This window comes from Eleutherodactylus coqui, chromosome 4 (genome assembly GCF_035609145.1).
Source record: "Eleutherodactylus coqui strain aEleCoq1 chromosome 4, aEleCoq1.hap1, whole genome shotgun sequence".
Classification (NCBI taxonomy): domain Eukaryota; kingdom Metazoa; phylum Chordata; class Amphibia; order Anura; family Eleutherodactylidae; genus Eleutherodactylus; species Eleutherodactylus coqui.
The window spans coordinates 253,331,891-253,347,048 of record NC_089840.1 but is presented as its reverse complement, the minus strand read 5'-3'; the positions used below and the strand labels follow the sequence as shown (position 1 = coordinate 253,347,048).

General features: G+C 42.9%; 1 protein-coding gene across 4 annotated transcripts in view; it reads left to right on the top strand.

Moving 5' to 3' along the window:
• The window catches only part of CRTAC1 (cartilage acidic protein 1), a 537,130-nt gene that overhangs the window by 79,008 nt on the left and 442,964 nt on the right, over positions 1 to 15,158 (top strand). The window contains exon 2 of one of the 4 annotated variants that reach the window (XM_066601100.1): positions 12,565 to 12,633. The exons of 2 other annotated variants lie outside the window; for them this stretch is intronic. In XM_066601100.1, coding sequence (XP_066457197.1) covers positions 12,565 to 12,633 — 69 coding nt within the window. Of the gene's footprint in view, positions 1 to 7,234; positions 7,250 to 12,564; positions 12,634 to 15,158 lie in introns of those variants that run through there. One more of the 4 variants, XM_066601102.1, reaches the window with a different exon arrangement.

The window sequence follows — 15,158 nt, the reverse complement described above, 5'->3', positions numbered from 1 at the left end:
TACATCTCTAATCACCCTCCGAGGAGGACTTTGTCAGTGATTGCCTCTCTTCTCACTATTTCATGCTCTACTTTAGTGTGATTTTTCTCTTGCTGCATTAACTTTGGCGCATTGTATCTTTGAGACAAAGGTGATGCCTGTGACAGCGGGGTTCTAAGACAATGTGTAAATGTATCGCTAGAGTGTTACCAGCTTGTTAACAGGCTTTGCCGTTATTGTTTGGTTTCTCAGTGAAAATATGAATCTTTCCTGGCTTTGTTCTAGTACAGCATAACGAATATGAAGCTGGTATATTGTACCGGCATCTTATACTCTTTTCTTCTTCATTCGCATCCTAAGGAAGAATGAAAATGTTTCTAGTAGTTAATCTGTTTGCAGTTTGTCATCATTACAGTCAGACAGTTGCTCTGAGCACCAGTAGGACTGCTGGCCTTAGTTTAGATATCACCCTACCAGAACAGCTCAGTGAATATACACTACCGTTCAAAAGTTTGGGGTCACCCAAACAATTTTGTGTTTTCCATGAAAAGTCACACTTATTCACCACCATGCGTTGTGAAATGAATAGAAAATAGAGCCAAGACATTGACAAGGTTAGAAATAATGATTTGTATTTGAAATAACATTGTTTTTACATCAAACTTTGCTTTCGTCAAAGAATCCTCCTTTTGCAGCAATTACAGCATTGCACACCTTTGACATTCTAGCTGTTAATTTGTTGAGGTAAGCTTGTGAAATTGCACCCCACGCTTCTAGAAGCATCTCCCACAAGTTGGATTGGTTGGATGGGCACTTCTGGCGTACCATACGGTCAAGCTGCTCCCACAACAGCTCAATGGGGTTCAGATCTGGTGACTGCGCTGGCCACTCCATTACCGATAGAATACCAGCTGCCTGCTTCTGCTGTAAACAGTTCTTGCACAATTTGGAGGTGTGTTTAGGGTCATTGTCCTGTTGTAGGATGAAATTGGTTCCAATCAAGCGCTGTCCACTGGGTATGGCATGGCGTTGCAAAATGGAGTGATAGCCTTCCTTATTCAGAATCCCTTTTACCCTGTACAAATCTCCCACCTTACCAGCACCAAAGCAACCCCAGACCATCACATTACCTCCACCATGCTTAACAGATGGCGTCAGGCATTCTTCCAGCATCTTTTCATTTGTTCTGCGTCTCACAAATGTTCTTCTTTGTGATCCAAACACCTCAAACTTGGATTCATCACAACACTTTTTTCCAGTCTTCCTCTGTCCAATGTCTGTGTTCTTTTGCCCATCTTAATCTTTTTCTTTTATTGGCCAGTCTCAGATATGGCTTTTTCTTTGCCACTCTGCCCTGAAGCCCAAAATCCCGCAGCCGCCTCTTCACTGTAGATGTTGACACTGGTGTTTTGTGGGTACTATTTAATGAAGATGCCAGTTGGGTACCTGTGAGGCGTCTGTTTCTCAAACTAGAGACTCTAATGTGCTTATCTTCTTGCTTAGTTGTGCAACGCGGCCTCCCACTTCTTTTTCTACTCTGGTTAGAGCCTGTTTGTGCTGTCCTCTGAAGGGAGTAGTACACACCGTTGTAGGAAATCTTCAATTTCTTAGCAATTTCTCGCATGGAATAGCCTTCATTTCTAAGAACAAGAATAGACTGTCGAGTTTCAGATGAAAGTTCTCTTTTTCTGGCCATTTTGAGCGTTTAATTGACCCCACAAATGTGATGCTCCAGAAACTCAATCTGCTCACAGGAAGGTCAGTTTTGTAGCTTCTGTAACGAGCTAGACTGTTTTCAGATGTGTGAACATGATTGCACAAGGGTTTTCTAATCATCAATTAGCCTTCTGAGCCAATGAGCAAACACATTGTACCATTAGAACACTGGAGTGATAGTTGCTGGAAATGGGCCTCTATTCACCTTTGTAGATATTGCACAAAAAAACAGGCATTTGCAGCTAGAATAGTCATTTACCACATTAGCAATGTATAGAGTGCATTTGTTTAAAGTTAGGACTAGTTTAAAGTTAACTTCATTGAAAAGTACAGTGCTTTTCCTTCAAAAATAAGGACATTTCAATGTGACCCCAAACTTTTGAACGGTAGTGTATATTGTACCAGAACTAAGCTGATAACATTAATGTGGTACCAAAACCAAGCTCAGAACATAAATACAGCACCAGAACCAAACTCATAACATAAATTAAGCAGCAGAACCAAGCTGAGAACATAAATGTAGCAATAGAACTAAGCTGATAACATAAATGCAGCACCAGAACCAAACTCATAACATAACTACAGCACCAGAACCAAACTCATAACATAACTGCAGCACCAGAACCAAGCTGATAACATAAATACAGCATCAGAACCAAACTGAGAACATAAATGCAGCCATAGAATCAAGCTGTTAACATAAATACAGCACCAGAACCAAACTCCTAACATAACTACATTACCAGAACCAAACTCATAACATAACTACAGCACCAGAACCAAGCTGATACCATAAATGCAGCACCAGAACCAAGATGATAAGATAAATGCAGCACCAGAACCAAACTCATAACATAAATACAGCATCAGAACCAAACTGATAACATAAATATGGCACCAGAACCAAACTTATTAAATAAATACAGTACCAAAACCAAGCTGATAACATAAATATAGCCATAGTACCAAGCTCAGTACATATAGTACATACAGCACCAGAACTGCATAAATATAGCATGAACCAACCTCAGTCTATAGATACACTAACAGAACCAGGTTCATTACATAAATACAGCACAAGCGAAACTCCTAACATAAATACAGTAGCAGAACTAAGTGATTATGTTGTTATGGCACAGATGGGCTGATAATGGCGCCTTAGAAAATCAGAGTGGAGGAAACAGAGCCAGGAGGAGGATGATTCATGTAGATCCACAAGACCCTGCCGCATGGAGGAAGAAGATCATATAGTTGGGTAGACCTATGGAGGGGGCGACCTAAATCCACCTGGTACCCCCTCTACAAGTTGGTAGCTGGCACCTTGTGTGACCACATGGGTCGCTCATAGCTAAGGCTAGCCATGACCAGCACTGTTCTTTGGATGTGATTGGAGAAGATAATCTGTAGATAAATAAAGTATTCTCAAAAATGTTCCCAAAATGTTGACCCTAAAAGTCATATATTTAGAGGCTATGTACACCTTTTTTCACCTAAATACATGTAATTTGGACTGGCAATTATTTTTTTTATTAGGGTTTCATTAAAGATTTAGCATTTTTGTCTTCTGCAGCTTCTACATATCACTCTATATAGACACTGCAGTCTAAGTTTCAGTAGGAGATCCATCAGTGAGGCTGGACTGATGGCAACTTTTCAGCCCTTATCTCTCCTCTTCTGCACTTTTTTAACATCTAATTTATGACCACAACCAATATAAACTTTGCTGTGGTGATAAATTAGCTGATAAAAATGTTCAGGAGAGGTAAGCGCAGAGGGAAACTAAGCCCTCAGTCCAGCTGCACTGACAGTTCTTCTATTGAGACTTAGTCTGCGGTTTCTTTATACAACGATATGTAGAAACTGCAAAAGACAAACAGCGCAACCTTTCTTATTAAACCCAACTGAGAAAATGATTGTCAGCCTAAAATACATGCATTTATGTGAAAACAATCCCCTCCAAACATGTCCATGGCCTTTAAAGACGGAAGCATGCAGTAGTTTATGTGTAATATCACATTTCGTTGTCGCAAGCCATTCCATTAATGAAGATTGGAATAGCGGTGATATTTTTCCAAAACAAATCATTATAAATTGACCGGATCCCAGCATGCCTGTTTTGCACTTAGTACTTTTGTATAGAGAAAGCATTAGAGTGTGACGATTACTAGTGTTCACAGGACCAGTACTTGTGTCCTGCTTTCATGGGCTATCAGATCATTGGGCTTTAATGCAATTTATGACAACGTAAACCTGTGAATCATTTAAAGCCTCTGCTAGATTCTGTATTTGCAGCTGAATATTAGTACCTGCTAACCGTTTAGATCACATTGCATAGCAATTGTATGGCGGTATTAATAATACATGAAGCACATTGTGTTGCAGCCTGCTCTAACGCTCACATTTCTGAAGGCTTCAGGCTTAGGGAATTAGAATGTGTAATAAACCATTATCCTTTCTTATGCAGGAAACAGCACTTTAAATATTGTGGATTTCATTTTAATTCATTCTCGAAAGAACACTTTTTTACTCGATGGCGTGTGCATGATTACAAGGGCATGCCCTACAACAAGCAATTTCGTTTTTAATTTTAGGGTCGAAGGAATGGAACATGTAGTAATAATCTGTGTAGGTATGCAGCACTGTGGGTTTACATATGCAACGGTGCATAACGTAATGTAAAGAGCAAGCTAAAAATAGAAATCTTCAAGGAGCCTTGCCTTCTTGAGTCAAGTTTTTGAAAATTCTAGTCAATCTTAGGGCATACTTAGGAATATACACCGAATGATGGCTGCATTAGGAACAGCTGGTGTGACATCTTGTGATCAGTAACGTGGTACCACGCGATGGCCGCATGCTCTCGGAAAATGGGCTGACCTATTTTTTGCACGGCAGAAGGCAACATTTGGGTAGATGTGTGACTTGAGTGACTTTGACCGCGAACAGATTGTTGGTGCCCAGAGATGTGGTGCCAGTATTTATGAAACAGTTGCACTTATTGGTTGTTCCCGAGCCACAGGATCAAGAGTGTACCAAGATTGGTTGAACCATAAGCAGACGTTCAAAAGAAGATCACACAGTGGCAGGCCATGTTGGGTTGATCCTAGACATGAGTGTCGGGAGGCATGTCTGGTATCTCAGCAACAACATGTCACAGTAGACCAACTGACCCAGCAGTGCAACAGCGGGAAAATTAGCCAAATTTTTACAATGACCATGCAAAGTACCTTGTGTCAACTGGGGTTCAATAGCTGAAGACTGATAAGGGTGCCCCTGATGACCCTGTGTCATAACCAACAATGCCTCACATGGGACCAGGAAAGACATTGGTGAAGTTTGGACACAAGGAAGGAAGTTGTCTGTAGTGACAAATCATACAGATGGCCTGGTCCACATCTGGTGTAAACAACATGAAGCCCTATACCACAGTTGGGCTTCAATAGGTCGGTGGTGGTGTCATGATCTGGGTGGTGTTTTCCTGGCATGGCCTAGAACTGTCGATAATCATATCACAATCCTTAAATTGTGAACCAACGAGGACCTGTGAGCTGACCATCTGCACCTATATCTTTAGGAAGTCTTTGCCACATTGCCAACTTACAACAGGACAACATTCTGTGTCATAGAGCTTGGATCATTAGGAAGTGGTTGGAGGAACAAGGCAATGAATTCTCCACACTGTCTTGGCCCCCAAATTGACCAGACTGCAACCCCATTGAACATGTTTGGGTTATGCTGGAAAGGGCTGTGAGATCTGCTTCACAAATTGTGCACCAACGGAAAAAGCTGCTGCAGCAGGCATGGGTCAAGTTGAGTATGGAAGATGTTCTCCACCTTGTGGAATCTGTTCCCCGATATCTGAAAGTTGTGATCGCCCAAAAAGGTGGACCAATCCATTACTGAGTAGGTGTTCCTAATGCAGTGATCATTCAGTGTAGCAACTAACATGCAATAAAGCTAGATAGTACTGGGTTCTTCAATGGACCATATGTTGTCTGCCTATACATGGGACTGATACCGGTCATCTTCTGTGACACAATCAAATCAGTATTGTCCCTCAGTCCCCGACGTCAATATTAGTTGCAGCATATAAAGAGGTAAGTGATGCAGAACAGAGTTAAATAAGTTGGCCACCTTGTTTATAAAACATACAAGACAGTGTATGATGGAGATATTTGCAACTTACTGATGTATATTATATAGCCATTCTGTGCCATTATCTTTTTTCTCAAGCTCCTCCATTTCACCATTCAAGCCATTCTTGCTGGAGAGAACAACCACATCCTAGGTGTACTCACCGATGGAGATGTTTGTAACTTGACCCCATTCATCGGTGCCTCTCATGTCCCATGCTCTATATCATTTTTAGTATACTATCCAAACCATTGAAAGAGAGAACACCATGTGGTTGTCAATGAAATCCTGGCCTCAGCTAGTCTAGCACCAATGACCCGGTCTCATTAGAAGTCGTTCAGATTGCTGGATTTTCCTATCTACTGTGGATTTACACTGAAACTGATCAACTCGATTTTATGCCGCACTCCATGGTCATGGCTCTAATTTCCATACAGGTACGCTTGAAACGTGAAAGGGCCTGGGGGATCTACTACTGAACTGGCCATTCAGTTTATGTAATAGCTTGCCATTTTGCAGAAATCACCTGATATCTAGGAATGGAGATGGAGATAAGGGCACTTAGAGTCACGGTTGTCAGATATTTTCCCTCTATGGTGGGATATTTTCCCTCTATTACTGTATCCCTCCCCAAACTAGCTACACAGTGAAAGTCGAGCTGTACTAACCCCTAGGGCATATGGTGATGCCCTGGTCATGCAGACCCCAAAGAAAGTCAGAGGAGGCAGGGTATCTCCCATTTACTTCAAGTGAGTATTACAGAGTACGCGCACTTTCAGAAAACCTTTGACATGTCATAGAGCCATATCAAAAGTATTGATCAGTGATGGTCCCCCTCGGCTATGTTCGCTCATTTTTGTTGCTTCCGGCAGCTGAAAACAGTCTCATACGGAATATATGGCCTTTAACGCATATAGTATATATGTTTTTGTAAGCCCGGTGTCCGCGTAGAACTCCAGATTCTGTGTAGCCTGCCCTACCGTGAAAGATGTTTCACCCCACCGCCGGTTTGTAGTAATTATCCAGATCATCGCGAGCCGTTGCCAGCTCTGTAGGCTCTGGCATCTGTCCAGGTTTGCCTAGTGTTGTTGTTGTTGCTTTTGAACTTGTTAACAAAAATGTATCTTTTCTCCCTCAAAAAAAAAAAACTTGCCTTTTTTTATGTATATTTCATTTTAGCAAAAAGTAAAACTTGACTTAATTAAAAGGATGAAAAGCAAAAGCATCACTACTTCCAACACCCACTTTGCTCCTTCTGAATCCTTTTTATCCATAAGTCTTTCAAAGGGCTTGAATGCAGCTCTCTGGCACGGGGTATTGGGAGATGTAGTTCGGGCACAGCTTGAGAGCAGAAGCTGGCTGTCCCTGTTTTAATGTGACTGAATAGAAATCCCACCACCCACAGGCTTCCACTGAATGCACGGTAAGAGAACACACCAATTTCCACATACGGCAAGCTGCGGTAAGAGAAAGAATGGGAAGCGACACTCATGTCCTCAGATCCTTAAAAGTAGCACTACAGGAGAGAAAATATATAATTAACGTATACCGAGTAGATGCAAGAAGTGGCTGATTGCCCCTTCAAGTGTAATGCCGTTGGATCCGGGCTTATAGTGCAATATACTTTTGTATTATTTCTAGAATGTCTAGTCCTCTTGGCGGTATTTTATGTGGCTGTACGGTATTTGCATATGAACCGACATAGGTTGTGCTAAGTTTTTCCATTATTAATACGATGTGCATAAAATACATGAAGGGAGTCGTTGGTGTTATTAAACAAGTTAAATTCACAGTTGGACATTAATAGCTTGAGGAATATGAAAGAGAAGCCACATGACTCGTCTGTGTGTTGTTTTATACGGCAGACTTTAATTAAAGTGCAGTGTCATTATGAGCACTATTTTACGGTTCATTTTTGTGATCTATTGCTTTAGTCATTTTGGTAGATGCAGTATTTAACTTTATGTGGGTCCTGAGTTGTATGCTCTGTTTTTCTACAATGCAAGGGGTTAACCGCACCGCCATGTTTTGCATCCGCTATACGTACCGAATGTAGAATAGTGTCCCGGCCTGATCGAACGGTGCAATAAAGCAGAACCGTCGATGCAGATGTGAAACCACCCTATGTGCATGTGTAGTCAGACCACCTCTTAAATAGTCAGCTCATACACCCAGCTTTCCCATTATCAGATGCTTCATAGTTTATTTTAAGGCATCCATCCCTACTGGAGGATGCCTGAATAATAGGTTCTTAGTGGTTTTGTTCCCCTACCTATGTACTCAGCTTTCCTGAACTTTGCCTGTCCTGACCACAGCCTCTGACTACCATTTTGTCTGACCTGCCTGCCCCAACCTCTGGTTGTTATACTATTGCAACATGCTACAAGCGGAAAAAGGCCTGCACTCTCTGAGAGGTATCTAAGATGTGGCTGAGGAGCCGTGTCACAGTGGCAATGAGTGCAGCATGCTCTTTATAATCTTGCGCAGTGTTGAAGGTATTCAACAGGATCTGAATGACTAATGGAATTAGGTGATCGTGACGCCAGTGCCTGGATTAAAAGTGCTTGGTAACGAAATAAGACTAACACATGTACGCAGGCAAATAACAGGCACACCACTTACTTTCAGGCACGTGGTTGTCTGCATTAATATTAATTACCAGAAATTGAATATACAATTTCCATATATACAGTTTAACACTTTATACACGGATAAACAAACTTTGAGGAGGCAGCATCTGAGCTAAGGGAGAGCTATAGAGAGAGAACTGATGAGAAAATATACCTTTCTTCTGACTAACAGTAAATTGTTCACCATGAAACACTGTGCTCAAGTTTTCTCTAGTACACACAAAATTGCTATGAAGATTCACTACTGCTTGTCAGAAGCTTTGTGTCTGTCTTGCTGTCCGGTAAAAAACTTAAACAGACTTCAGGTTTGAAAAAACAAACAGTTTCTCAGCATTCGGGTGATTTATTAGCTGCTGCACACAGGATTTCTTAAAGTTTACATAATGCATCTCTAATTACAGCAGGACAGAGCACAGGGAAGCCTAGCTGCGACCATTCCTTCCCCCTGCTTCTCGCTCTCCACCTCTCTCCGCTGTGACTGACCTCTTCACAGACTCCCTCCAAACTGTCCTCTGCTTCTCGCTCTCACAAGACTTATAATTTCTAAGGCCTCCCTCACACAGACATTTTTTATGACGATTAGTGCGGCGCTTTCAGCACTGCACTAATCATGCTACAATGCTCCCATTGTTTTCAATTGGACTGCTCAGTCAGCTGCTTGACTGCAGCGCTTTCCAGTGGCATGATTTTCGAGTGGTGTCTGTTCTATTTTTGAGCATTTAGCACTCCTCATCAATGATGAGGAGTGCTAAAAGCCAGCGTTGGTTGCAGCATTGCTGCAGCTGAAAAAAAGAATTGCGGCACTTACCGCAAGGCATGTTTGAGGAAGGCCAACATGAAATGAGCCTCAAACTCCCTCCTTTTTTGCTCTCTCCAGGAAAGAGGGCTTGTCACAGCTCAGTTCCTATGTGATTTACAATGAGGAACTGCCTAAACAACCTTAACTCTTTAGTTCCCTATCCTGGCTCCCTCTTCTTATTAAATGATGTCCAGCATAATTATCCTTTGTTAATTGGAATGGTAGTTAGAACAGTTGCTCTTAACTAACAGGAAAAGTACTTCTGTTTTGTAGTGCTAGTCCAGGTCACTACACTATGTCCTTGCTTGTCCCTTTTGGTACCATGTTTGCTGCTTTTGACCCATCCTGGTCAGCTGTCACTAAGTCTACTCCTGGGAAAGCGATCTGGGGGTTCCCTGCAATGAACACCAGATCCCTCAATGAGGAGTTAAAGGCTGAAGACAAGAGGCCTCTTAGAGCAGCCCTCGGGAGCAGCCAAAATTCAAATCAGACAGTGACGCAGTGGGTTCATACCTGCAGCATTCTATTCGGCATCAACAAACTGAGATAATCAGATGTAGAAAAGCTATCACTCTTCAATACCACTAGGGTCCAAGAGGTCATCTCAAGTTCTAAGTGTTGGTCAAGAGACTCAGGTCTGCAGCACCTGGAGATTTTCTAGCTGTCCGCACTGGTTTTAAACATCTGCCCTTGTTTGCCTTATTTTTACACAGGCTGACTTAGACTCTATTAGGGCATGAATGATGGTTCATACAATCATTCAGCCCCAAAGAGTATCATCATCGTTGGCAGCACATCTACCGTTTACATGAGGTATTGCTTACAACAGTGAATTTTTGTGCTGCATAAAAGATGCGGTCACTGGAAGAAAAAAGCGTTATTAGTCAGGTCATCTTTCGCACGATCAGATGGGTTGATTATTGGGCAATCGAATTTTTGACTGCTCATGCCTGATAGTCAGTTATCCCGCGCCCGAAGGCCTTTGTCACACAAGCATATGTGCAGAAGCACAGTTGATTTCAAAGCAAAATCTACACGGACGGTCCAGATTTTGACTCTGTTTTCGATGCAGAAATGCTGCGGAAGTTTCATGTAAACATACCCTTACACTGTGCTACCAGTGTACATGGCCAACCTTTAGTTAGATGGCACTGTGTGTGAAACCTTTTTGTTTTGCCCCTCCCTGTCATAAGAAAATAACAATAAAACAATATTTATGGCACTGATAGGCAGTCTGCCTGTGTGGGCAAGATGGCAGCATACATACACCAGAACAGATCAGTGAATAGGGACTGTACCAAGCTCATAACATAAATATAACACCAAAACCAAGCTGAGTACATAAATGCAGCCACAGAACCAAGTTAATAACATAAATACAGCCCAGAACGAACTTCAGTACATACATAATGCATCAGAACAAAGCTCATAACATAAATACAGACCAGAACCAAACTCAGTGCATAACTACAGCACTAGAACCAAGCTTGGTACATAAATACAGAACTAGAACCAAGCTCATAACCTAAATCCAGCCACATAAGTAAACTCCTAACATAAATACAGTGTGAAACAACCTCAGTACATAAATACATTACCAGAACTAAGCTCATAACATAAATACAGCCACAGAACCAAGTTCATAACATAAATACAGCCCCAGAACCAACTTCAGTACATACATAATGCATCAGAATCAAACTCATAACATAATTTCAGCCCAAAATCAATGCATAACTACAACACCAGAACCAAGCCTGGTACATAACTACAGCACCAAAGCCAAGCATGGTACATAAATACGGCACTAGAACCAACTTCAGTACATACATAATGCATCAGAACTAGAGATGAGTGAGCACGCTCGGATACAGCAGTTAATCAAGCGAGCATCGCTCTTCTCGAGCAACTGCTTACTGGTCCGAACGTGCTCCAGGGCAGCGGGGGGTGGGGGTGAGCGGCGGGTGGTGGGGGATAGGGGGAGGGAGAGTGAGAGAGATCCCCCCGCGCTCCCCCCCGCTACCCCTGCCGCCCGCTGCTAACCCCTACTGCCCCCCAAGCATGCTCGGATAAGTAAGCAGTTACTCGAGAAGAGCAATGCTCGCTCGAGTAACTGCTATATCCGAGCGTGCTTGCTCATCTCTAATCAGAACCAAACTCATAGTATATTCCAGCCCAGAACCAAAATCAATGCATAACTACAGCACCAGAACCAAGCCTGTTACATAAATACAGCACCAGAACCAAGCATGGTATATAAATACAGCACTAGAACCAAGCTTATAAAATAAATCCAGCCCCATAAGTAAACTCCTAACATAAATACCGCATGAAACAACCTCAGTACATAAATACAATACTAGAAACAAGCTCATAGCATAAATACAGTAGCAGAAATAAAAGTTTGTGTTGCTGGGGCGCAGATGGACTGACCGTGACACCTCAGAACATCAAAGGGAAGCAGACAGAGCCAGGAGGAGGATGATCCATGCAGCTCCACAAGATCATCTGGATAGGTGGACCTACGGGAGCAATTGCTCCCAGCCTAGATCTGCCTGGTACCCCTACCAGCTCGCGGCAACCTTTGTGACCGCATGGGTCATGCTTCACTAAGACCAGCCATGTCTGTGTATTTAGATGGCATGGCAAGCCTGAAGGAAGACTGCTGTAACTGAACGACTTAAGTACATGTGAAGATGAACCGTCTGTAATGATCAAATTCTATCTGGCCAGTACTAAGAAACTCATGCCCTACCAAACAGAGGAAAAAGTGTCGGGTCCGAAATAACTTATCAGGACTGAGATTATTATAGGAGGCCTGGAAGGACTATAGCAGCAACCTGAAGGAGCCTAGCGTGATAAGCAGACATGTCAGGGCAGAGGGTACGGCATTAAAGGACTTGCCATGCGTATAACTCACATGTACGGCTTGTAGACAACAACTGCACCATTAAATATGGATTTACAATGCTGCAAAGTATATCTGTGGTGCTATTAATAAAGCCTCCAGGAACAAGTAGCTCAAGGTTGCGAGGTCATTGCCACTTACAAATGGCTCTTGCTTGCGGACGTCTTTTCAATAACCTGTCTAACCATTTAATTGGATATTCAGCTTCACGAGACAGAAAAACTGCAAGTAATGACCCTATCAGGATTCCTTATAAATGACTTAATTGCTGCTGAATGCTCAATTGTGATTGATAATTAGGACGGAAAACTATTTTTTGCATCATTTTTTCACGATTTTTTTACGAAATTTGAAAAAAAAATTATTGAAAAATTGATTTTGTTTCTTCAATGCATTTCCAGGCTTCATGTATATTCGTCACTATAGAAGAAATCATCATGTGTCATCGTTGCTCCCTTGTAACCCCGAAGGTAAAACATCTTGCTTACTCCGTCTCCTACTGAGGAAATAAATGGATGAATCTCCCAGGCCTCCATTGAAATACATGGCATTCATTACTATCCGGAATTCTTCATTTCTCCTCACTTTCCAGTTCTGTCCACACAACCTGCACACATATATTGATCCTTAATGGTGGATACTTGGAGATTAATGCCTTTGCTGGTTATTGTAATGAAAGATTCTATCTTTGTCAGCCCTGACATCAGGGGGCGGCTGTTTCATTAATTGCAGGGAGGTTAATTACTGTGTTAATTTAGTTAGTATTTCTCTCTCTTCCTGTAGCAAATTCATTTATACTAAGACAGTGTAATTGGAAGAACGTGTGCACAGTACAATATATGGCCTAATCTGTTCCATGCCGCGGTGTGCATATTAGTTTCTTCCTATCCTTATGATTGTGCAATTTTGTTTCTTTGGTGGTTGTTACTTTGATTAAATTTAGATCATTTAACCCTTTGCAATCCAATTTTGGATTCAGGCTTTTGCTAGGGGGCTTTCTCTTTCTGCCTTTATACAATGGCGCCATCTGCTGGCTAGAGCCAGTACTGCGGTATGGGACATGCCGGAGAGGCCCCCAACAACAGAGCGGCGAGTAATATACAGTAAGAATGTTCCGACATCTGAGCTGTGCAACCTTCAAATAGAATATCTTTAGACGTCAGACAGTGGATTGGAAAGGGTTAATGGAGTTGTATGATGCTGGGATTTACCCAGCTATACACCTCTGCCCGTGACATCTCTGCACCCTTCCTCCAAAACATCACCGACTGTCTGTCTGCTGTCTCTAACACCATGTCCTCTCTCTACCTAAAACTAAACCTCTCTAAAACTGACTTACTGGTATTTCCACCCTCCACTAACCGACCTCATCCTGACATCTCCATCTCAGTGTGTGGCGCCACCATAACTCCCAAACAACATGCCCGCTGCCTTGGGGTCATATTTGACTCTGATCTCTCTTTTGCCCTCTACATCCAATCTTTGGCCCGAACATGTCAGCTGCACCTCAAGAACATCGCAAGAATCCGCTCTTTTCTCACTGTGGAGACGTTAAAAACGCTTATTGTCGCCCTCATCCACTCCCGGCTCGATTATTGCAACTCGTTGCTGATCGGCCTCCCCTTCACCAGACTCTACCCTCTCCAGTCCATCCTGAATGCGGCAGCCAGGCTCATCTTCCTGTCCCGCCGCTACTCGGACGCCTCTGCCCTGTGCCAGTCACTGCACTGGCTGCCCGTTAAATACAGAATTCAATTCAAACTCGCTACCTTCATCCACAAAGCCCTCCACAGTGCAGCGCCCCCTATATTGCCTCCCTCATCTCAATCCATCAACCAGCCCGGGCTCTCCGCTCTGCTAATGAAACCAGACTGAGTGCCCCTTTCATTCGAACTTCTCATTCCCGCCTCCAAGACTTCTCCAGAGCAGCACCGGTCCTCTGGAACGCACTACCAAAGGCTACCCGAGCAATCCAGAACTCGCAGAACTTCAGGCGTGCTCTAAAAATGCACCTCTTCAGGGAGGCATACCGCATTCCCTAAACAAACCTCTCTGTACTCCGCCTGATAACATGCTCCCTGACCTACTGACTGCAATCCCTGCTAGCCATCATAAACCGCTCCTGCAATCCTACTGGTCCTGCCGTCACATGGCTAAATGTCTGACCATTGTCTATGTGTATAGCATCGCTCACTCTCCACCTCGCCATACTGTGCACATCTCCAGCCCCTTTACCTTCTGTATCACCCCATTACTTGTAGTATGTAAGCTCGTTGGAGCAGGACCCGCACCCCTATTGTTTCCATCAACTGATTACTATATGTAACCGTGGTTCTGTAATGTTTGTATTTTGTCTTTCTGTATTCCCCCCTGTCTATGTAAGCGCTGCGGAATATGTTGGCGCTATACAAATAAAGATTATTATTATTATTATTACCTGTCATCCAACGACTTCAGGTGTGGCGCTGTCCTGAAGTGGGGGCTGTGGAGGAGGAGCATTCATATCTCCGCTCTATTGACTTGATAGTGGGGTTGCCAGCTTTGTCATCGAAAAATACCGACCAAGGTCAAATGGGTGTGGCCAAAGATGTGGCTAGGGGTGTGGCTTAACATATTATTTTTACCTCTTTTATTCCAGTGGCCCCTATAGTAATAGCAATTTCTTGTCAGTGGCCCCTATAGTATTAGCAACCACCTCTCAGTGGCTCCAGTAGTAATAGTGCCCCTTCTCAGTGGCCCCACTAGTAAAAGTGTTCCCCTATGGGTAATAGTGCACCCTGTTAGTGGCCCCAATAGTCATAGTGCCCCTGTTAGTGGCCACAATAGTAATAGTTTTCCGGTAGTAGACTTAATATTAATAGTGTTTCCCCCCTAGTGGCCCCAATAGTAATAATGTGCTCCTTAGTGGCCCCACTAAAAATAGTGCTCTTGTTAGTGACCCAAATAGTAATAGTGCCCTCAATGGTAATAGTGTCCCCTTGTTAGTTGCCCCAAT